The sequence below is a fragment of the Acinonyx jubatus genome, chromosome A3 (assembly GCF_027475565.1).
Source record: "Acinonyx jubatus isolate Ajub_Pintada_27869175 chromosome A3, VMU_Ajub_asm_v1.0, whole genome shotgun sequence".
Lineage (NCBI taxonomy): Eukaryota > Metazoa > Chordata > Mammalia > Carnivora > Felidae > Acinonyx > Acinonyx jubatus.
Window position 1 is genome coordinate 102,068,173 of NC_069388.1, and position 24,915 is coordinate 102,093,087.

Genomic DNA, 24,915 nt, shown 5'->3' on the forward strand with positions numbered 1-24,915 from the left:
CCCAAACCTCTTCAAAACCAGGCCCGTCCATCTATCTCTGGAGAGAGGACAGCTGTCCCAGCTGTGTCTCCAGTCTGGCAGGAGAAGGAGGCTTTCACCTCACATACCTACAATGAAGATAAGGAAACCAGCCTCCTCTTAGAGGCAGAAGAAATATAGAGGCTGACACGTGCCCCTAAACAGAAGGTTCCACCTGGGAGAGTGTGACGGCCGAGTACTCTGGGGGCTGGACACCGCGCTCTGGCATCGGGAGCAGTGGGTCCCATATCCCCAGCTCTGGCCTGACGGCTCAGTGTCCTTCCTGGCATTGGGGGCAGCGGGTCCCATATCCCCAGCTCTGGCCTGCCTCTCCTCGGGAGCCTTGAGGGTCACGCACGCTTGGGACCCACACCTGAGGCTCCCGGTCAGCTTAGGGGTCCTCCACTTACTCTATGGCACAAGGTAGCATGCTGGTGGCTGTCCCTCAGCCCTCTCATCTCACCTGGGTCTGAAAGCCTGTACTCAGCTCTTGTAGAACTGTCACTCCTGGGCCTCTGAAGTCCCCCGCCCACCTATTCATCACAACACCACAGGGAAATGTTTAAAGAGAGAGACAGAGAAACAAAAGGGCTTCATCTTTGCAGAAAGAACTCTACCTTTGTTTTTAGGATCAACAGGGAGTTGATCCTCCTACTGTCTCCCCAGAAAAGGCCCAGCTCTTTAATGCAGCGTTCAGCCCACTCTTCCAATATTCAACCTGTTTCCTGGTCTCTCCCCTGAACACTTCCCTTCTGGTAGAACAGGCGCCTTGCCATTCCCTGAACGAGGACTTCATTTTGTCACCTTCACCTCTGTCCACACTGCAGCCTCCTCCCGGAATGCACTGCCACACTTCCAACTCCGGGATCCTATTCATACTTTAAGACCCAGTACCAAGGGAACTTCTGGAAGGCATCTCAGAGTCCCGTGATGTCTGCAAACTCCCTGGACCTCTCATGGGCTCGTCACGCTCCCCATGTACCAGGGCATGTGCATTCACATCTTATTCCTCTACTATACTGACAAGGGTCATATGTCATCCTAGCCCAAAGTCTTGCAAACAGGAGGTCCCGAAAACTTCGGAAGCAAATAAACTGCCAAGTAATTCCGCGCCACCCCCGCCGCCACCACTCTTTTGAAATCTACAGGAACAGTGTTTACAGAGGGGAAGTGTGGAGGGGCAGTCTGCACTTCCGTAGCAGGCAACACATCAGTTTGGCCGGGCCCTGGGTGGGAACAGCAGCGGCTTCTCACTGCCATCTTGGAATCCTTGACCCTAGTCTGAGCCATGGGAGTGAGAGGTGGATAACTGGCTGCCAAGTTCTAGAGGTGGAGAGTTCCCGTGGGGAGCAGGGACAAGGCTCTGTGTGGGGGGGTCAAACCCTGTCTGCAGTGTCTGGACCTTGGGAGGAAAGTGGTTCTGCTCTCTCCATGCCTGTGACACCATGCTGATCTGATCTTCCTTCTCAGGGCTCTTTCCTGTGGAGCTGGTTTCAAAGGACAGCCAGCTGTGTCTCTGGCTCAGGTCAGGTACACGGTCACAAGAGGGAGCAAGCACACTTGCCACTGATTCCCCGGATAGAGTCCTTTCAGCCTGGGGCAAACGTGGCCATTCACTCAACAAGAGACGAGGGCACAGCTCTTCTGGACTCCTCTCTCTGGAACATGCAGTCTTCCCGTGTGTGGGGAGGTTGCCCACTGTCAGATGGATGGGGTACTCTCTCGCTTACTCAGTGTGGCCCCCCAGCTCATCATGGCCAACAAGTGCTTCCTGAAGTAGCCATCAGTGGTGGCCACTGCCATATCTTCTCCCCAGTAGACCACCGTCCCCATGGGACTGCCCTGCCCACCAGCAGATCCCTTGTAAAGACAACTCCAAACAGTTGACCCTCAGCTGGAGGTCACATCCCTCATACACTGATCCATGAAGGGAACAGGAGTTGACCAATTTTGGAAAACCAAGAGCTGTGGACTCCAGATATATCATTTAAATCAGGAAGATAATGGCCGTGATGGCCATGAGCAATTGCCTAGGGGGCAGCATCAGCCCCGATGTTCCATTTTGAGGGGTTCACCTCTCGTTTAACATAATGCTATGCTCGGGACTTGGATATCTCTATGCCTCTCGGGTCTCTCTGCCATTCCCTGTCATGGCATCTCACCCACAGGCCTCTGGTTCCCCCAAAGCTGCACATGTCCAGGCTGGCTTTGGTCGTGTCTGCTCCACCTTGGAGCCAGAACCAGCCTAGCCCTTTTCGTATCACCCTAGGTGCTTCCTCCCACCTCACCCTTCACTTCCCATCGCTCTCAAGGTACCATAGATTCCTTCCCCATAACATCTCCAGAATGCCCCCCTCTCCAAGTCCTGCCACCATGGCTTCTCAGTTTGTACCCTCACAGCTGCATGTTGGGCAGTCTGGCCTGGCCTCCCCTGATCACACTTCACCTCCTACAGCCCCATCTGGTCATGCCTTCCCCTGTTCCAAATCTTTCCCAGACCTCCGCTGACTGTGCAGGGTGACAGTAAAAGTTCCTGGAATAGGCCTGCAAAGGTCCTGGGGGATTCTGACTCTTGTCCCCTACCTGTGCCCTGACACACCAAACCACAAGTGTTTTCCCAAATCATCCATGAATTTCACGCCTCCCATTCTACTCTTCCTCCTGCTTATAATGCCCTTTCCACTTCTGCAATGTAGGTAAACCTTACAAAAAGCCAGGTCTTAAATGCTGACTGCCTTGCCTGGTGCTTCAATGGGGAGCCATGTGAACCCCATGACACCAGGGCTGACTTAAGTCTCTCCCCGGTTCTCCCAGAGCCTCTGTTCTATAGAAACTGTCATCCCAGCTCTGCCTAATGCTCCTTGAGAGTGGGGGCCATTCCTTACTGGATCTTTCATCCTCAGAACTCAACACAGTTCCTGGCACACAGTAGGCCTTCACCACATGCTTGTTGGCTGAGGATGGGTGCATAAGGGACTGAAGGAAGAGTGATCTACATCCGCATTGTTTCTGAAGGATAACTGCGTAGATGCTGGACTCAGGTGGGGCAGGGCCAGATTTTAAATGCTTGAAAGCTTTAGCTTCTACGGAACATCCCGCCATTTTGTCCCACGATCCAAGGAAATAGCTCAATGCCATTCCTTAGGACCAGCACTGTCCTCATGTTCCTTGCAGGAAAGACCAAAGCAAACTGAAGTCAAGTGTTCACAGCCATCACTGGTCCTGCACAGCTGGGACTTGAGGCACCTCTGGTGCATAGATCAGAATCGACTGTTGACAAAAGCTTTTTATAGCACTTATCAGAAAAACTCAACCACTTGTCCATAGCCTAGAGTGGATTTGCATACAATTTAAGTTGTCTTAAACTTCTCAGGAATGATGAACTATGAAATGGGCACAAGAGAAGGAACTCTAGTGTTCACTGCATCACATATGAAGAAAGAGCTATTTCTAACATTGTGAAAAGCCATTTTTATCTGCCATGTTGTGCTTTCATGACGAGCTTACTTTCTGGTTCATGCACTTGGACCCTCCGGATCACAGCAATAAGAGATTAGGCGCCACCTGTACAGAGGAGCTTTTTGTTACATTCTCGGGCACAGAATACTTCTCACCTATAGTTATAAAAATCTGTGGGAATTCCTTTATTTTCCAGGCTTCCAATTAAGAGAGAATTTCTGAGTCATTTTTCAGTAGAAAAAAATTACAAGAAATAGCTTCCTCCATCCCTACTTACCCTGATGTTAAACAAACTCTCCCTGTTGAGTTTTCAACATCCACTTCGATATAGCAAGTCAGGGGTCCTACGTGTCAGTAAAGGAAGGTAAATATACTAACGAAAACCTCGCTGTTAGTTATCTAGTGATCACTTCTGCATCCAACATTCTAGGCCACTTTAAGTATATATTAAAACTTGTTACTTGATTATATCTCAGAGGATTGAACGCTCCTTTTTTCCCTCTTTGGTTCTCACATTTCTGAGTAAACGCCATCATTTTCAAGTTAATAGAGCATTATGTTTTCTCTGCAAATAAAATCCCATAACTCTCAAGCAAAGAGAGAGGCAAATTCATGAAGAGGACACACAGCACTATTTTTCCTCCTGACATTTGGGATCTACGATAGGTTAAAAATGATGTTTTTATCTCTGGTGATTTATCAAACTCCAGATTTCATAAAAGAAAAACAGATGCACTGTAGAAAGGATACATCATCTTAATGTTTCGTTGTGACACTTTTGGTATCTGAAAAGCGTGTGTATTAAAGCTCCCCCTTCCAAAAACCCAGTAGTTCCTATGGTTTGCACAGTTTTTTCTTGTTTTCAAAACACACTGAAGTGAGAACATGCCAGGAGGCACCTTAAAAAAAATTGGTCACATTTGAAACATACGGATTATTTATAGACAAAAAAAAAAAAAAAAAAAAAACCAAAAAAACTCAGAGCTGAAAGAAAATCTGGTTGTCAACAGACAGTTGCTTTTTCTATGTTTTTTTCTGAGTTCATTTTGGTTTTTGTGTGGGTGGCTCATGTGAACTCAAAGGTTATTTGCTAAATGTTTTGTGAGATTAGGACATGTTGTCCTTTAAAATCTAAACTTAATTTATGTTTATTGCAAATATGTTTCTCTGCAGAATATGGGATACGGGATATTTTTTAAATATAAAATCACACCTAGAATTGCTATAAGAGTTCCTATGCTCCTACTTTTATTCAGTTTAGAAGGTATCATTCTCAATCATATTCCTAGTGGAAAACTCACAGTACAGAGTTCAGCAGTAAAAATTGTTTCTTTTTTACTTTTGTGTTGCTTTCACCTGCCAGCTTGGTTACTGATTAATCTTATTTCGAAAGGACTTAGACGCCAGAAGTTATAAAGTCGGCATGGACTGCGGATCAGATCTTTGCAGCACAAATGTAAGGTACCTCTTTCGAGTTTACAATGGGGAAAGAGAGAGGAAAATAAAAACCCACGTTTCAAAGGTGGGGAGGGCTTATTTTTGGTGCCTCTTTAGCAATGCTGAGCGACCAAATTCAGCCCCACCCAGAGCATATGGGCCCCCCAGAGGGCAGATGGTAGCAGTGGGCTGGGATTTGAATCCTCCTGCTGTGTGACACCGGGTAATTTACTTAACCTCTCTGTGCTTAGCTTCCTCAGATGGAAATTGAGTAGACAGTGGGCCCTTCCTCTCTGTCTTGGCGGGGCATTAATGAACGCTTCATTCATAACATTTTGCACGGGGCCTGATACGCTGAGCCCTCCCTCCGTGTTAGCTGTCGCCATGATTACAGGGCCCTCCTGCTTCCTTGCGTGATTTTCGTTTAATTCTCACAGAAAGCCTGTGAGATAGAAAATAGAAGACGCGCTATTCAGAGACAAACCCAGTGAGAGTAGTGAAAAGCAGTACAGGCCAACTTTAGAATATACAAAGGAAAATCTCCAGAAGTTCAAGGAGGCTGTGACTCCCATCCTCTGGTGTTTCTCTGTAGGAAGGAAAGCCCTTGGAGGGGGGTGGGGGGGTGGTTAGTGGCGGGAGAGTCTCCCTCAAAATCTGATGCCTAGAAAGCTTTTCTGAGCAAAGCGTTGGGGTTAGCCAGTCCGGGGGTGAAGTCCCCAACTCCAAAGCTCATTTGCATGGGATCCCAGGCAACTGGCCCTCCACTGAGCCTCAGTTTCCTCAGTGGGCTTTGTGAGCTTGTCGTAGAGACCAAAGAAATGACATGACTCTGGCATCGGGGAAACCCTCAACAGGTGGAGGCCGCTGTGATCATTACCGGGGCTCCAGGGATAGTGACACTTTATTAGCATCTGGGTCAAGTAGCTGAACTCTGTTCTTAACAGTCTCCTCTACAGAACAGGTATCACTCAGGAGTTAGACTCTGCTGTTTCCATCTGTCCTCTTCTTCCCAGCGCAACAGAGTCCTCAGGTCGTTTGTCATAAGATGATCTCATACATTGTCACCTCCTTCAAAGACGAGTGAGTTAGCAGAGGTCTCCCAAGACAGCTTTCCTGAGAACACGCTCCCAGGTTTGGGGTGATCAGGGTCCTCAGGGGCTCAGACCTCTAGCGAGGCCAGTGTGACTGGCAGCATTTCTTTCTTTCTTTTTTTTTAATGTTTATTTATTTCTGAGAGAGAGAGAGTGAGAGAGAGGCAGAGAGACGGAGACTCAGAATCCGAAGCAGGCTCCAGGCTCTGAGCTGTCAGCACAGAGCCTGACGCGGGGCTCGAACCCACAAACCGTGAGAACATGGCCTGAGCCAAAGTCGGTCGCTCAGCCGACTGAGCCACCCAGGCGCCCCAAGCATTTCTTGAGTGAACAGTACTTGGGAGTCTTTGGGTTGGGCTGACCCAAACTGCAAGTTTACCTATGCGGCCACGGGGAAAAGGCGAGGGTCCAGGGGAGAAACCCCGGCTTTGTGATGATGACAGGAGCAATAACTTTCATGATGCTGGAGACGAGTCTTTTCGCAGACGTCTGGGAGCCATGCTCTGCCCCACCCACTTTCCCAGGAGGGGAAGGGTTAGGGATGGGGTATGATGTTGGGCGGTCTGCATTATACAACTTTCTCTTCCTGTGTCCATTTGCTCATGAGGCAATGTTGCACGCTCCACCAAGGGTTTACATGCTATAATGCTTCAAGTTCAGTCAAATTTCCTCTTCTTTTCTTTTTGTGATAGCCACCATTTATGTTAGACCCAAATGCCCCCATGCTCCTCCTTAAAACTGTCTCCATTTCCCCGGGTGCCTCCCTCAGCAGGAGCCCCTGGTTTCATCTGCCTCTTGAGGGAATCTTGTGCAAGCACAGGGTAAGTGAGTTCTCACTTCCTTTTCTCCCTGTTTCTTGCCACCTCCTGGCATTGCAGATGGCCCCTCTCCGCTGTCCCGGACTTCAGGCTTCAGGGACCCGGCGACTCCCACAGAGGACTAGGACAGTCGCGTGGCCTCTCCCAGGCATCACGCGCTCTGAAATGGGGACCCTCAACTCCCAGCTGCACCTTTTGCTCTCAGGAACAAATGTGTCTGAGGTTCAGTCACGTGACCGGGATAGAGGGAACAGAGCCGGAATAGCCCTTCTCTTCCCCAGCGTTAGGGCCTCCAAGATGCTGCCGTAAATTGCACCTGCCCATTCTTGGCTCCCTAGACCCCTTGTCTGCTTCTACCACCCACATATTTAATGGGTGCTAGACAAAGAGAAAGGTCAGTATCAGGGGCAGGAGTCCCCAGAGCTCCTCCCTGCAACCCCAGACCACTTGTCAGGGCAGGCTGGACTGCTGTAAAGATAGTCCCATCCAGCAGAGGGTCCCCATGAGAAAGGAAGGCATGCAGATTGTCCCAGCCAACACAATGCCTGTGGTATCTACCCTCCTTCCCCACCTGCCAAACCTCTATCTCCAGCAACAACAGCAAAACACTGAAGAAACCTGTATTCAAAGAAGAGAGAGAGACTCTTAAGCAGGCTCAGCATGAAGCTCAATGCAGGGCTTGATCCCACAACCCTGAGATAAGGACCTGAGCTGAAATCAAGGGTCAGACACTCAACTGACTGAGCCACCCAGGTTCCCTAGTTATGGCATTTTATTTTTCTGAGCTCGAATAATGAAATACACATTCAATGAGGTGGTAAGTATATTCCCATAGTTCCTTAGAAGATGGATGGCAAGACTAATAAGAAATCAAGGTGAATGTCGTTTGTTTAAACAATAGCCTTATTAACAACAGGGGCAAATAAATGCTGATCCCATGAAGAATACTGGAACAAGCACTCGCGGATAAAATACAGAAATACATGCTTTAAGAACACATATGATCACATTTTTGTTAAGAAATAAGTCTTGTTTGGAAACAAATCATCCCTGAGAGGAGTCTGAAATTAACTTCTGATAGCCAGACAGCCACACTATTTATACATTCCAATCACAATTACAATGTGCTATTAATGTGAACATTCTAAATTATTAGTTACTTTATTAAGAACCAGAAAAGGGACTTCTGTGGCATAATGAGAACACCTTACAAGCTTCGAGAAGGGAAAAACCAAAAGACAACTCTGCATGGAGCTGGAGAACGTTGGATGTTAATTTATGTAATAAAAGTGCTTAGTTTCTCTTTTCTGTTTAGGAATTGGTACACCCTTAGGGGTTCAGACAGCACCATGTTTCAGAACTGCTCTTTCCAGGGCAAGGTAAAAATGTGTATCATAGAAAAATAACAATTTATCATTGTAATGGTTACATCCCACTTCAGAAACCACTAGAGACTGCTTAACGTTCTTGTTTCAAACATGGTTTTCCTGAGTCTTCAGGTGACAACGGATACTGATGCCAGAAGGCTTTTTTTCCCATTTGTTCCTAATAAAAATGGCTAGATTCTGAGTTCATTTTCATCTGGGGTGACGTTAAGGTCTGTGCTTTCGTGGACTGATCCTTTCCTTCCCTCCTCTGTGCTCTTTCTTCGAAAGTCTCCAAAGGCAACATCTGGGTCCGGTCACCGAAGACAGATGGGCTCCCTCTACTTCGTCCCCCATCCCCGCGGGACCTCTGCCAGAGGCGCGGCATGCTATTTGAATGCAATGATATGCTGACTAAATCGTTCCTGCACGGTGCGCGCCAAGTGCATTCCTACTGTTAGAACCTATTCTGTATCTGTACAGGCCTCCTCATTACGGATGGCTTTCTCTATCTCAAAACATTCCTGGGATTTCCAGATGCTGCCATTGAACAAATTCTCATTATTTTGCTTCTGTTCCTTTATACAGCCAAATGGTCCTCCTCTGACATTGCAGGGGGCCAATTTCGTAAAAATAATCACTTTTGCTACTGTGGTTATTAACCAATAAATGGTTGAGAATCAATGTGGAGTTCTTTTGCGCTGTGGCGACATTAAATCCTTGAATCGTTTCCTGCCGGTGTTAAGACTTCATACACTGGAAGCTAACTTGCTTTCTCTTTCTCTTATTCTTACTCTTATGAAACAAGCATCTAAATGTTCCACTTTGGTAATAGGAACTAAGGTTTTTTTGTAGAGTAGTAATTAACAGTAGTAACAATTTTTTATTGAACCCTAATGATGGATCATATCTAAGGTAAGCGCTTTCAAGTATCTTCTCAACAGCCTCATGAGGTAAATATCACATTATCTCCATTTTGTAAATGAAGATGAGACTAAAGCTCAGAGAGGTTGATTAAACCACTCACAGTCACACAGCATGTAGAGGTAAATAAAGCCTCTGCATTCAGTTAACCTGACCCTGGAGCCCAAGTTCTCAACCCTCACACTAAACTTTATTAGGCTCTCGACAGGTGAGACGAGTGGTTCAAGGCGTAATGGTCAGTGTTTCCAAGGCAAAGGCATGAGTTCAGGGATACTTTGATGCCCCCTTTCATATTTAATCCCATCTCTTAATGTTTATGTTTAGAAGTATTTCACCTGGGGGCACCTGGGTGGCTCAGTCCGTTAAACGTCTAGCTCTTGATCAGCTCAGGTCATAATCTCACGGTTTGAGCCCCACTCTGACCTCGAGGACACCGCTTGGGATTCTACCTCTCTTATTCTCTCTCTGCCCCTTCCCTGCTCTCTCTCTCTCTCTCTCTCTCTCTCTCTCTCTCAAAAAAAAAAAAAAAAGTTTTATCTGCTCATGTCATGGAATGGGTAATATCTGTGGTCAGTACGTAGAGGAGCAGAGGGAGGAGACCAGGTGCCGAAGCCACAGGCCCGGCACCCCTGGGAGTGGAGCTCTAAACATCTACACAGAAGGGATGACAAGACCTGGGCTGCAGGTGCCTTCAGTAGTGCTGACCCGTGTGTCGGTCGTGTGCTGGTTTATCTCCTATCAAGTTTCAGCCGGATCAACAAATCTGAAAAAATAGCCCACCAACAGAAGAGGGGTGGTTTGCATGCATTTCTTGGGGAGCGAAGCTGGTGCTGAGCTAAACAAGACAGTCCAGGCAGCAGACAGCCCACGGCCTCCAGGGTCCAGCCTCTGTGGCAGGCCGGCCAGCATGGACGCTCACATGCTCCTCTAAGAGCCATTCAGACAGTCCAGCCTTCTGCAACATTCTGATGCGAACTGAATTCCCCATGGAGATTTCCCCACAGGGCAGAGCGTGTACAGATGAGTCAGCAGTTGGGTTTTCATTTGTGACGAATAAACTGGCATTCTGGCCTATATACCTGTCACCTTTGAGTTTGATTACGGTGAGTCAATGCCCCTGAGCCTTATACAGTGGGGGCGTGCAGACAAATTAAAATTTCTGGATCTGTAAATGAGGGAGCTCAGTCCTGTGCCTTAATGACCTTTGGGAGCCTTTTGCCCTTCCTCTGTCCCTCTAAGTCCCACACTGGCACCTCCTTTCCAGCCCCGGGGAGAAGGTGGAAGCCAATCCAAATCTGGGTGCTAATGAGGCTGTGGCTATTACAGAATGTGGTCACTGCCTGGGTGGGGAGGGAGGGTGGTGGCTGGGCGATGAGGTTGGGTAGGAGGCAGGCATTCCTGGGGTGCTGGCTTGCCTCTTCACAGAGGCCATCCAGGAACTCCACTCCACAAGATGGTGCCTGAGGACACACGAGTACTGGGAGCCAGGTCCCAGAGTTGTGGGGGTGACCAGACCTGACCCCGCCTTCTTAGGGCCAGCGGTGAGCCTGGTGTGAGGGAAAACCCTACACGGCAAACAAGCACAGAGAGAGCCTTTTTCTTTTAAGGCCTTCCCCCCATGGAGTAGGAGCGTGATGATGAATACACGAATGATTCTGGACCTTACACAACACTTTCAAGAATAATTAACCATATCTTGGGGTGCCTGGGTGGCTCAGTCGGTTAAGTGACCGACTTTGGCTCAGGTCATGATCTCACAGCTCATGAGTTCAAGCTCACAGTTCAGAGCCTGGAGCCTACTTTGAATTGTGTCTTCCTCTCTCCCTGCCCCTCCCTTTTCTCTCTCTCTCTCAAAAATAAACATTAAAAAAATTTAAAGACAGAATAATTTGCCATGTCTTGATGGATCTTCCACCGTTCCCAAGGTTTCGTTTTATCTTACTTGATTGTGTCTGTGGAGGTCGAGATGAACACTCGTGGGTTCTCACTCTCAGCACGACTGACATCTAGGCAGGATGATTCCTTGTTGCGGGTGCTGTCACGCGCGGAGGGAGGTTTAGCGGTGCCCCAGGCCTCCATCCACTAGCAACCCCTGCTCAGTTACGACAACAAAGAACGTCTCCAAATGTCACTAAAACGTTCCGGGGAGGGCACGATCGCCTCTGGTTGGGAACCACAGCTTTAAAAGGCTGAACCAGTTTCTTGCTAATTTGAGGATTAGGTTTAAGTAGTTGGTTGTGGTATTTGAAATCCTCCAGGCAGTGATCCTATTAAAAAAAATACCCTCGCTTCGTCCGCGTGGGCGCCCTCCGGCTTGTTTCTGTGGGAATGGCAGATCCCGTTGGGCACTGGGCCACTGCTGAGGGGCCACCGTTCGCCAGCTGCCTCCAACCGATCGAGCGTTATTGGCAACTGTCAGGTGGTGTCAGGTGCACCGTTCTTGGAGTTTAGTGTTGGGTTCCGGGTGCATGTCGTGCGGTCAGTGCTCCTGGTAGGTTGGGAGTTATTTTGGGGCTCAGGCTGGTGCGGGGACTGTCCTTCTTCTGCAGCCTTATTCCCACCTAACTTGCACCCCGAGTCACTCAATCACAAACACTCAACAAGAGCCAACTGGCCTCTGTGAATGCGCGCCAGAGACAGGGAGGCAACATGACGAAGACACGAGTTCCAGGTACCGAACAAGTTCTCCTTCTTGCTCGTCACCTGTCACGTTGACAGAGTAAAAATAACCATCGGTGATCTTCTCAGAAGATCAAACTCAGAAGCAAGGCAGATGGCCACTTTGCACGTTTTTCGTTCAACCTTAAGCCTGGGTATGTTGCCAGGCTGGCCTCCGCCACCCACAAAGGCTATTTGTTAGATGAAGAAATGCCATAAACGTACTGCGAGCCCAGTTTACGTGTTTATAGTAAGTCCTCATTCACACCAAACACAGCCCCTACCAGCCGCCAATTCTTGAGGTGTAACAGGCGAAACGATCCGAAGCGGAGAGCGCACACACAGATAAAGTGACACGGTGCCAACTGGGTCACTCACTGCCCGAAGCATTTCAAATACCAGAACTAACAACTTCAGTCTAATCTGCAGCAAAGCCAACCTGTCTTTCCTCCCTCCTTCCTTCCGTGGTAGGCCGGTATACTTCCATTTGTTTTCAGGTTGTTTCTCGAATGCCTGTCACAGCTCCAGGACTGGCGTTTCGCGTCTGATGTGCGTGAGGAGGTAACAGGAGTGTGGAAACCTCACTCACAGCACCTCCGTGTCATCCCTCCATCTGACGGATAACGTTTGCACGTTTGCACATCTGCTCTGTGTGAGACGCTCTTTCGATCACGCCGACGGAAAGAGTTGTTTTGCTTTGGTTTTCGCTTTTGTTTGTTTGTTTAGTTGGCGGGAAGGGAGGAAATCTAACTGGAATAAGAAGGAAGAAAAGACACAAAGAGAAAGATGCCGAATCACGAAGCTGGCAGTTACCGTCATTTAGGTGGCGCTAAGGGCAGATTCTTATCTGACCAGAGAAGAGTGTTAAATTTGTCACTTCTGACTTTTCTTTGTTTCTTCTTGCCTTTTTTTTTTGTTTCGAAAACGTACCAGTTTGATATTTAAATGTTTAGCGCTGTCTTTGCTCAAAGAAATAACCCTCAAATAGAAAGTCAGACTCTCTGCATCTGTTTCCCATTTGTTTTAAACTCACACGCTGAGCCCTGTGGTTGGAAGGTAACCTGCGCCTGCAGCTCCGCGGTTCCTGCGGGGCCTGGAGGCCTCGCTTTGTCAAAGCCCTCCTGTAACAGAGCGCTTTGTCCTCCAGTGGAAAAACAGCACTGCAGAAAGCCTCTTCCCATGTATAATTTAGCGTGATCACCTGGGGCAGCAGGCAGAGTTTGGAGGGCCATGTCACACGTGCCTTGAAGTCCCCACCTAACTGGGGTGTCTTAGGATAATCCAGGGAGAGGATAACGTCTGTCTTGCTCCCGGAATCAGTATCTGTCTGTGCTGATATCAAAATTGCAGCTGAAAAGGCACAGTAGAAAATGGAACTCTCAAGGAACAGGCTCTGGAGTACCTGTGGCAACAGTGAGCACAAGAGCTGGCCAGACGCTCCCATCCCCAAACTCCACCCGTCACACTGCGGAGGAAGACACCTGAAACTCCATGCTGGGGCCTGGTGCACAGGCTCTCCTACACATGCGTCGGCTGCCCCCCACCACCGTATAAGGAGAGACGAAGGATAAAATATTGTGCAGATAGATGTGTCCAAACAGAACGGAGGGCACTTTTAAATTTTTAAAAAAACTCAGCGTGTATAGTTAAGTCTTTCACTGGCCTGATCTAGAGAAAACCAGAAACAGACGATTGGCTAGACACCGTAGACCCTGCATGAAGAAGGGACTTCAGAGGAGAAAATGTCGCAGAGGGGCCTATACAAAACTTGCTGTGACTGCACCCCTCAAAAAGTATAAGGCAGGGGCACCTGGGTGGCTCAGTCGGTTGAGTGTCCGGCTTCGGCTCAGGTCATGATCTCGCGGTCTGTGAAGTTCGAGCCCCGCGTCAGGCTCTGTGCTGACAGCTCAGAGCCTGGAGCCTGCTTCGGATTCTGTGCCTCCCTCTCTCTCTGCCCCTCCCCTGCTCATGCTCTGTTTCTCTCTCTCTCTCTCTCTCTCTGTCAAAAATAAATGAAACATTAAAAAAATTAAAAAAAAAAATGGGGCGCCTGGGTGGCTCAGTCGGTTAAGCGGCCGACTTTGGCTCAGGTCATGATCTCGCGGTCCATGAGTTCGAGCCCTGCATCAGGCTCTATGCTGACAGGTCAGACAGAGCCTGGAGGCTGTTTCAGATTCTGTGCCTCCCTCTCTCTGACCCTCCCCCGTTCATGCTCTGTCTCTCTCTGTCTCAAAAATAAATAAACGTTAAAAAAAAAAAAAAAGTATAAGGCAAAAAAAAAAAAAAAAAAAAGGTTCAAGTTAAGGGGAAAGGCCCCTTGATGGCCTGCCAGCCTGCTCCTAAGTGCTTTTCCTTAGATGTTGACATCACAGTCCTGCAGCAGGACCCACTTGAGCAGGTCCAGGGTAACCTCATCTCTGCTGGCAAGTGTCCCCTTGCAGCCCTCTCCAGACAGGAAGGCTGGCATGACTTACCCCCCACTGAAGGATGATACCTAGGACTTGGAGCATGTTGATAGGAAGGCACAAGCCCAGGAGAGTGACTGACTGAGAAGTCTCCGTCCCCTCGAATTGGAGTTTATTGGCAAGAAATAATAGGCTGAAGCCAACTGGGGCTGCACGGTGGTCCACACGTCCAGGTGGGGCAGCCCAGGAACAGTGTGCACTGTCGAGCGGTCAAAACAAGCAGATCAGAAGGTCAGAGTCTGGTTCAGCCTTTAAGTGTAGACTCAGGGTGAACTCCGGAGTGTCACCGCCCACAGCTATAGCCCAGCTGGTAACTGCCTATGCAATGCAGAGGATTTTAAAATGTATTTATTGCACCGACAACAGACAAAACAACAGAGATCAAGTATCTAACCCTTTCTCCTTATAATGCCTTAGTAGGACACTTCTGGAGAGTGGATTTTTTTTTAAATGGATGGTTGTTCTTTACTTCAAGCAGTATACCCGCTACTGAAAACTTGTGTGTAACTGAGCCCCACACAAACTAAGTCCTTCCTAAGACGCACCAGACGACAGATGCTGTTTTCAGCTCTTAACTGCATTTGCTTATGAGTCTTCAGAAGCCCCGGCGGTAAGTATTACTGATATCCTTTGATACCTTCATTTTGCAGGTGGAAAACCAACGTAGGTTGAAGAATGTGCCCGAGGTGGCAGGGCCGGATTCGGACTGGGCAGCCAGCCTTCTGAGCGATTGTTTCTAACCGCAGGCCACACTGCCTCCCAATGGACTAATGGGGAGCTGGTTTCCTGGCAACACGTGTCCCTCCCAAAGACAGTTTATAAAGATGCATTGTCGCACATGGTCCGTGGTCGTGTTTAATGTGAACCATATTCCACACTTAAAGCCTCTAATGGAAATAAATGCTTACTTCCTAATAAATCATCACACAGTTAAGACAGGGCTGAACTCATAAAGAAACCCCTGCTGGCCTCCCTTTTGATGGATGCCCATATCCATTCCCCCTTCTTCTTTTCTAGAAAAACCCCAAGTAGCTTTGGGCAGCAATATTGCCAGATGAAAATATCTATCTCCTTACAAAGGACCTACCAAAACGCCTCAGCTGACATCACGCTTAATTGTAGAGACTGAGTGCTTTCACCTGATGATTGGTGACCAGATGAGGGTGTCTGTCGTTACTTGTATTTGACCTTGTACTACAGATTCCAGCCAGGATAATAAGGCAAGAAAAAGAAATGAAAGGTGGAGAGATTGGAGAGGAATAAGGAAAACTGTCTTCGTCCAAAAAGACGTGATTTTCTGTGTAAAAAACCCTAAGGAGTGTGTAATAAAGCTACTAAAATGAATCCTCAAATTAAGCAAAATCACAAGATTTGGGGGAAAAAGAAACCAACTGATTTTCCATATTCCAGCAATAAACAATTGGTACTTGAAGTAAAAACGCCATTGCAATGGCATCAAAAATATGAAATACTCACAGATACATTTTACGAAGCACATGCAATACCCGTGCATGAGAAGTAAACGGCATTTCAGGGGGGCACCTGGGTGGCTCAGGTGGTTGAGCGTCTGTCTGACTTCGGCTCAGATCATGATCTCGTGCTTTGTGAGTTCGAGCCCTGTGTTGGGCTCTGTGCTGGCAGCTCAGAGCCTGGAGCTTGCTTCGGATTCTGTGTCTCCTCCCCTCCCTGCCCCTCCCATGCTCATGCTTTGTCTCTCTCTCTCTGTCTCCCAATAATAAATAAACGTTAAAAAAAATTAAAAACAATTTTTTTTAAAATACAGCCTGATCTAGCATGGGCCTTTTTTCCTTTGTCCACCTCCCACATCTCTGCTTACCTATCTTGTGAGTGTAAGAACAGGTAAAATCAGGGGCGCCTGGGTGGCTCGGTCGGTTGGGCGTCCGACTTCGGCTCAGGTCACGATCTTGCGGTCCGTGAGTTCGAGCCCCGCGTCGGGCTCTGTGCTGACAGCTCGGAGCCTGGAGCCTGCTTCCCATTCTGTGTCTCCCTCTCTCTCTGCCCCTCCCCCGTTCATGCTCTGTCTCTCTCTGTCTCAAAAATGAATGAACGTAAAAAAAAAAAAAAGATTTAAACAGAACAGGTAAAAATCACACGAAGGAGTTATTTTAAGGTTGCTGTAGCACATTACCACAATCCTGGTGACATAACACAACAGAAATGTATACTCTCACAGTTCTGGAGACTAGAAGTCAAAATCAAGGTGCTGGCAGGGCCACGCTCCCTCCAAAGTCCGCTTTGTCTCTTCAGGGGCATCCCCACAGAGCGACTGGCCAGGCCAGGAAGGGCCACTCCCCTCCTTCACCAGCTCGGTTCACATCTCCACCTTCCCGCCACCCCTCCTGACTTTCTGTCTTGTCTTTCAGGAGTGGGGCAGGGGCTCAGGGAGGAGGGTCTTTACATATTCTTCCTGCCTTCTCACATTTTCTATGTTTTCCTTTTTAAAAATCTTTTTTTAAATACATTTTTTTATTAAAATTTTTTTAATGTTTATTTGTTTTTGAGATGGAGAGAGAGAGACAGAGCATGAGTGGGGGAAGGGCAGAGACAGAGGGAGACACAGAATCCGAAGCAGGCTCCAGGCTCTGAGCCGTCAGCACAGAGCCTAATGTGGGGCTCGAACCCACAAGCTGTGAGATCATGACCTGAGATGAAGCTGGATGCTTAACCAACTGAGCCACCCAGGTGCCCCTATAAATCTTTTTAATGTTTATTTATTTTTGAGAGAGCAGGAGAGAGACAGAGCATGAGCAGGGGAGGGGCAGAGAGAGAGAGGGAGACACAGAATGGGAAGCAGGCTCCAGGCTCTGAGCTGTCAGCACAGAGCCCGTTGTGGGGTTCGAACCCACAGACCTCAAGATCATGACCTCAGCCGAAGTCGGACGCTTAACTGACTCAGCTACCCAGGTGCCCCTTAAAAACCTTTCTATAGTTGCCCCTTTCTCTCAATGAGTTCTTTTTCTTTTTGAGCCCTACTCCATTGCTTTCTCATTCTTCTGTATTTTTAATTTTTCTGTATTTTTGTGCTGCTCTACATTTTCCCGATTTTCTAGGGGTTTTGTTTTTCTAGTTTTTTCTGCCCTTTCACACTTTTCCCTTGTGTTTTTCAGTGCCCCCTGCCCTGCCTCATACTGTTCTGTCTTTTTTCCTGGGCTAATTCCACTGCTTCCTCTTTTGCACCTTTCTTATGTGTTTGCACACCAAATTATTCTCCCTTTTCTCTTTAGACCTTTTCCCCCATTTTACTTGGTTTCTTCTGATTGACTTTAGGAAGGGACCCCCCCCCCCATCCCCACAACAGCCTCCCTTCCCGAATTCTATCTTCTCCAAAAGCCCCCCAGCCTCTTCCTGCATTAATGACCCGGTGTTGGTCAGTTCTCTACTAGTGTCTCACAGAAAGTAGGTGCCTCTGAGTCAGCGCACTGGTGGCTTTCTGAACTGGGAATATAAGATTCTTTGCACCTTTGTCCTTTGAACCTGAGCTGCAATTCCAGGACAGACAGATAAACACATATGACTCAACATCTTACTACATCCTGGGAGAGAGGCCACATCAGGACACCTTTATATCTACTGTTCCAGCTTGTGTCCTATGAGAAGGAAAAGTAAATATGCCCAAAATGCCCCAGAGAGGGCTGTGTCCTGGCTTTGGGACCCTGAAGGGAAGGGCCAGTTGTGGGGCTCGTGTCTGGTCTCAGAGCCTGGGTCAGTGTTTAAACCCAGGGCCCTCTGTCTACCACCCCCACCCCCAGACCTTGCTGGTCCCAGTTCTGCACCAGGCTCTACTGCACCAGAATCTCCCCCGCCCTCAGAAGGTGGCAGGTGGCAGCATTGCAGAGGGTGGGTGGGACAGTCCTTGTTTAGTAAGATAAGCCCCTGGGGTGCAAGGCTGGGGTTCACATGTTTCCCTAGAGAAACCCAACATTAGAATGATGAATGGCATGATAGTATGAAGGGGTCCAAGAACTAAGACTTCCTGAGCACATCCACGTGCCCTGCAGTGCTTGGCTCTGTAAGAAGAAAAACATTCTGATTATACACTAAGTCCCTGAAAAGTCCAGTAGTGGTCCCTAGATCACCCACTGGAACACGGATGTATCTGGCTCCAAAGAGCCTATCTTCCAGAGGAACTCCTGCTGGACCTCCTCGTCGCCAGTTCCCAACAGAGCTTGTTCAGCACAGCTATCTTAGCAAAGACATCACCCCACATGGTCCTCGCTGTTCACACAGGGGCTTCCCCTACAGACGGCCTGCTCTCCTTCCCTCGTGGTGCTGGGGGCAGGTTCTCAATAAACATGCACTGAAAGATACACATGCGTGTGTAACACACATATGCACATGCACACACACACCATGGCTCCTGTCTACCTTGAACTATGTCCAGTCCCAGGACACATTCCCTCCCTCGCTTCAGATGGTTCTCCCCACCATCCCTCTGCCTTCGCCTGACTGCCTCCTCCTGGTTCAGGAGGCCTCCCAACAGCTCCCCCTCCTGAGTGTGGTCTGGGTCCCCACCAAGCGGCACATCCATCCATGGAAGCCCTTGCCACGCTGCAGTGTGGGCGCTGCTCTGACCAGGGCAGGACCGTGACCAGCCCAGCACCCAGCATGGTGGTCAGGGCCAATGACCGCATCAAGGTGCCCCTTCACACAGGTGGATGGTCAGAGCAGACATGGACATGTGGGGAGGGAGAGGAAAAGAAACTGGATCCAGAGGGCAGAAAAACAGCAAGAGGGAATTCAGTAGAGACGGATCTCTGCAGAAACAGGACATGAGGCTCCTGGCCAGCCTTTCCCTGCATAGCAGTTATGGTGTCTGTCGGATTTTCTGGGGTCTTCTCTGTGGCCCCTTCTCTCACCTGCAATGTCCTCCAAGCTCTAATCTTAGACCTGGCAATAGGAACAGACCCCAAAGTTAGAGCCCATTCCTAGTGAAGCCCTCACTATTTTTGTCACACACACAAGAGTTCCAGGCGTGGGGGGCCACACATGTTTGATCTGACCTGTTTCTAAATTTCTTCCCCGCTAAGGCTTAACTGAAATTGTCAGAACATGAAATCAACAGGGTCTTGGCAAAGGGCTCCTATAATTGAATATATTACTTCCTAATTTCTCCTCCTTTTTCCTTTTTGTGTCAAATTAAGAGTCTGTTTTTCATTACTTAGCCTTTCAGAATACAAAAAGATTGTTGGATGATACGCTCTCTTTGGTCATTTAACATACATTTGAACTCTATGCTCCTGAAATTGATCTTGATAATTTCCAATAACAGATACGTAAATAGATAAATGTTTGATACCTTCTCCCTTTTGTAACCACTTCCTCATTTTAAAAGTTCTTTCTAATAGTTCTGGTGGATGGAGGAATAGAAGGGGGAAGTCAGGAGGCCTTAAATAGATTTTACAGGCACCAAAGCTTGTATTTGGAGTACGATCAGCTAGAAAGATCTTGTTTCAATAATACACTCTTCACATTTAGCTGAAGACTACGTTATGGAATCTGACTGCCCTTGGTGACTGCTTAAACCTGACATAAGGCAGAACAATGTACATTTAATATGTGAGAGGAATTAGGCCCCAAGATCTTTGTTTCCTGAATCTCTGCAGCAGCTCTGCAGAGACAGGGCCCATGAGACAGCTGGAAGAAGCATTCTTGGGGCTGGGAGTGAAAGGCAGGGGGTACAGCACACAGAAAGCCCAAATCCCCCGGGGGATTTGGAGCACATGGAGCCCGCTACAATTTGGAACTCCTTAGGGCTCCATGCTTCCTTCTCTAGTAATGGCATCCCTCCTCCCGGTGCACAGGCTGGAGCCCTCGGATCACCTCTTACTCTAGCTTTCACCTTCTCTCCCATCAAACTTTCCCAGTGTCACCGACTACCCTTCAAACTCACTGCCACCACCCCACACTCAGGCTGTATCTTAACTCTTCTGGGATCATGGTTACTGCGGCCTTCGAAGGGGTCATCCTGACAGTGCTGACTCCAGGATCATCTTCCTGACACCACTGTGCTCAGGCCACAGTCCCATCACCTGCAGGAAGGGTAGAAGGTACTCAGGCCTGCAAGCAGGGTACACAAGGCTCACGGCAGTGAGGGTCTACGGGCCGCCACAGTCACTCTCTTGCTAGCTTCTCTAGCCCAGCACCTGGGACGTGGACTGGCTTGATGCTCAGCCTGAACATGCGAGTTGCTCATTCACATCCCATGCCATGCCCGGAAGGTCCTGCCCACCTCTGCCCGGGGATGGTGTGAAATGGCACATTCTGCTGCTTACCAGGCAGGACTCAGCTCAGGGACATTCCATTCCGTGGGCCACCCTCACCCACAGAATGGCGTGGCCCTTCCTTTGTTCCAGACCCCTCTCACTGCACTTCGCTTTGACCTACATTACTGCCACCACCCCTCCCAGGCTGAGTTCATGGAGGACAGCCATCGTACCTCGGTCATCTCTGCAGCCCCCGACTTGCAGAGTGACTGGTGTACTAGGTCACTGGGGAGCAACATCTTTCAAACAAGGAACTATCCAGTAAAAATAAAAACGTTTACACATCTTCTCTTATTTTTCCTAATTGTTTATTTAAATATATATCTAAAGCTCCAGCAAAGCTTTTTTATTTCACTGCCACTAAGACACTTATATTTTTGGCTAACCTTTTAGGGATTCTGAAACAGCACACTTTCCAGAATGTCGAGATAACCTCTGTGTGAGCTTCTGTGGTTTGGTACGGAGAGAGATTTGAAAAGCTTGGGGGGAGAAAGAGGTGAATTAGCACCGGAAATTGACAAACAACAAAACAGCCTATCCCAACAGTCTGAGGTGCTGGTGAGCAGGGAAGGAAGCGTGACAGATCACACGAAATTATAAGTTAATAAGTGACTGTCCATTCCCACCCCTAAGCTGCTAAGCTGGCAGGTGATGGGCAAGACTTAGCACTGCCTCAGCGGAGAGGCCAGACTGAGAGATATTAAGCCTCTTACAGGACGTATCTGACTCCTTCCTTTGCATTATTAGGCTACCACATGAGATGGTGTCCTAACATCATACCCGTGTGCTTGGTCCCAAGTGCCTCAGCCTGAAGGAGGCCCCTGTGATTCGGCAACTTTACCATCTCCCTTTTCCTGCAACCAGGTTGTTGGCTGTATGGCAAAGCATTGGGCTTTGGGCTGCCATTCGTTACAGTAGGAACTTGACAAATGTCCTTGATCCCAGATGACCATGGGGGTCTTCCTACTGGCCTTGTGGAAAGACAGGATGAAACAGAATAATAGTTTCATTCCTGTTTACCGCAATACTACAGTCTCCAGTAGCTTTGAGCCTCCAGATAAGTCTACCTCCTAACCACAGAGAACTTCAAGAAACTGTTGTTCAAGCCCAAATCATACTCAACAGTGAAAGGTTGAAAGTTGTTCCTTTAAGGTCGGGAACAAGGCAAGGTACCAATTCTTCCCACTCCTATCGAACACAGTACTGGAAGTCCTAGCCAGGGCAATTAGGCAAGGAAAAGAAATAGAAAGAAAGCATCTACATCAGAAAAGAAATAAAATTATCTCTATTTGCATATGATATGACCTCATATGTAGAAAACCCTAAAGACTCCACTAAAAAACCATTGGAATAAATGAATTCAGTAAAGTTGCAGGATATAAAATCAAACTGATATACAAATCAGTTATGTTTATATACACTAACAACGAACTATCTGAAAAATAAATGTAAATAATCCCATTTACAGTAGCATCGAAAACAATAACATAGTTAGGAATAAATTTAACCAAAGAGGTAAAAGATCTGTCCCCTAAAAGCACAAGATTAATGAAAGAAAGTGAAGAAGACACAAATAAATGAGAGGATGACCTCATATGTTCATGGATCAGAAGAATTAATGTTTAAATGTCCATACCACCCAGAGCCATCTATAGATTCAGTGCAATACCTATCAAAATTATAATGGCATTCACTCCAGCAACAGAAAAACCAATCCTAAAATTCATGTGAAACCACAAAAGCCCACGAACAATCAAAGCAATCCCGGGAAAGAATGAAGCTAAAGATACCACATTTCCTTATTTCAAAGCCATAATAATCAAAACAGCATGGTACCGCCATAAAAAAGAACATGTAGACCAATGGAACAGAATTAAGAGACCAGAAAATCCTTTACCCTTGCCCATATACAGTCAACTAATATTTGACTGGGGAGTCAAAACTACTCAGTCGGGAAAGGATACTCTCTTCAATAACTGGTGCTGGGAAAACTGAATAACCACATGCAGAAGAATGAGATTGGATCACTATCTTACACCACTCGCAAATTAACTCTAAATGAATGAAAGACTCAAATAGAAGACCTGAAAGCCTAAAACTCCTAGAAGAAAACATAGGGAAAAGCTCCTTGACACTGGTCTTGGTAATAATTTTTTGGATATGACACCAAAAGTCAAGCAACAAAAGCAAAAATAAGCAAATGGGACTACATTAAATTAAAAAGCTTCTGCACAGAAAAAAAAAAAAACCCAACAATATGAATAGGCAACCTATGGAATGGGAAGAAATACTTGCAAACCATTTATGTGATAAGGGGTTAATATCTAAAATATATAAGGAACTTATACAACTGAATAGTGAAAAAAATTCTGCCTATTTAACAAATAGGTAGAGGACCCGAATAGACATCTTCCCAAAGAAGACATACAAATGACCAACAGACACACGAAAAGGTGTTCAGTATCACTAATCATCAGGGAAATGCAAATGAAAAACCACAATGAGATCTCACTTCACACGGTCAGAATGGCTCTTATCAAAAAGACAAGAGATAACAAGCGTTGGCAAGAAAAGGGAATCAATGCACGCTGTTGGCAGGAATGTAAAATGGTGCAGCCACTGTGGAAAACAGTATGGAGGCTCTTCAAAAAATTAAAAATGGAACCACCATATGACCCAGCAATCCCACTTCTGGGATGTATCTGAAAGGGCTGAAATCACTACCTGGAAAAGGTATCTGTACTCCTATGTTCACTGCAGGATTATTCACACTAGCCAAGATATGGAAGCAACCTAAGGGTGTGCCTATGGATGAATGGATACAGATGCATGTACATAGGCAATGAAATATTTTTCAGCCCTGCAAAGGTAGGAAATCCTGCCATTTGCAACAACATGGATGGACCTTGTAGGCTAAGTAAAATAAGTCAGACATAGACAAATACTGTATGAACTTATTTATTATATGCGGAATATAAAGAAGCTAAAGTCACAGAAATAGAGACTAGATGGTAGCTGCCAAGAGTTGGGTGGAGGAAATGGGTGAAGACGGTCAAAGGGTACCAGCTTCCAGTTACAAGATGAGTAAGTTCTGGAGATCTAAATACAGCATAGTGACAACAGTTAACAATACTATATTACACGCTCGAAAGTTGCTAAAGGACTAGATCTTAAATATCTCATTTCCCCCCCACACCCCACAAAAAACTACTTATGTAAGGCAATATATATGTTAATTAACACTATTATAGTAACCATTTCACAATGTGTGTATCAAATCATCACATTGTACACCTTAAACTTACACAATGTTGTATGTCAATTATATCTCAATAAAGCTAGAAAAAAACAGTATACACAAAATTGAAAAAGAAACTGCTGTTCAGTATTTAGTCACTTACACCCAGTCAAATTCACTAATGATCAGTGTGCCATAAACTGGAAAAATGTCATTTCTATGCTATGCTCTTCAAACATGAGCCTAGAGCTTGGCAACATGTCCCCACAGATTTGACGTTCTCTGCACCTGAGTTGTCTCGTCCCCTGGTCCTGTCTGGGTGACTCGTGCAACTGTCCATGACTGAGCCTCCCTCGGCACCTCAGCCAGGGGCCTGCTTCCTGTGGCCCAGCCTCCCAGACGTCAAGATCTCTAAATAGAAGGTTCAGAACGTCTAAGGTGTATCTGCCTGCCTTCAGAGCCAGCTCTCAACAGCTCACCTCTTGCCAGACTCCTGTGATCCTGGCCACTGGCCTGATGATCAAAACTCATCATCTGTCAACATGCTCTCCAGATTCCATGCTGCTGGCCGGCCTGGGCACCTACCACTGTGTTTTGGTATGACACAGCAAGGTGTCTAGCACAAAAACGACACGTGGTAATTGTTGTCATTAGCCATTTCTTTTTGCCCCCAATTAGTAAATCGAGATTCAGCGGCTGAGGCCTCCTGTTAGAAACTGCTAAGTTTCCACGTTCATATGTGAAACGATGAGAAAGTGCCTATCATGAAAACAGCCTGTTTAAATGCTGCGAGGCGCTGTTTAAGTTGTATCATTAAATGTTTTAATTGCAGTACAAAATGCATTCAGTCAGATGTGCCACCTTCGTAAATCTTAAGTTTATAGCTTGATGATTTTCAACACGTGTATATACCCATATTAACCACCCAGATAAAGATGCATAAATTTCCCGTATCCCAGTTTGTTCCCCCCTCCCAGTCAATACCCTTCTCTCCCACGCTGTGATTCCCCACACCGCCATCAACTAATTTTGCCGCTTATTAAACGAATGCTGGATGTATGGAGTCATGTATTATTAACTCCTTTGTGTCAGGCTTCTTTCACTAAACATAATGTCTATGAATTTTCTCATGTTGTTGCATGTAACAGTAACCTATCCC

At 47.1% G+C, this 24,915-nt stretch overlaps 1 protein-coding gene across 1 annotated transcript in view; it reads right to left on the reverse strand.

The window, feature by feature from the left end:
- The window catches only part of ACOXL (acyl-CoA oxidase like), a 368,132-nt gene that overhangs the window by 66,004 nt on the left and 277,213 nt on the right, over positions 1–24,915 (reverse strand). Inside the window, 1 exon segment of the mRNA XM_053200963.1 lies at positions 11,727–11,814. Within this exon segment, the coding sequence (XP_053056938.1) occupies positions 11,727–11,814 (88 nt within the window).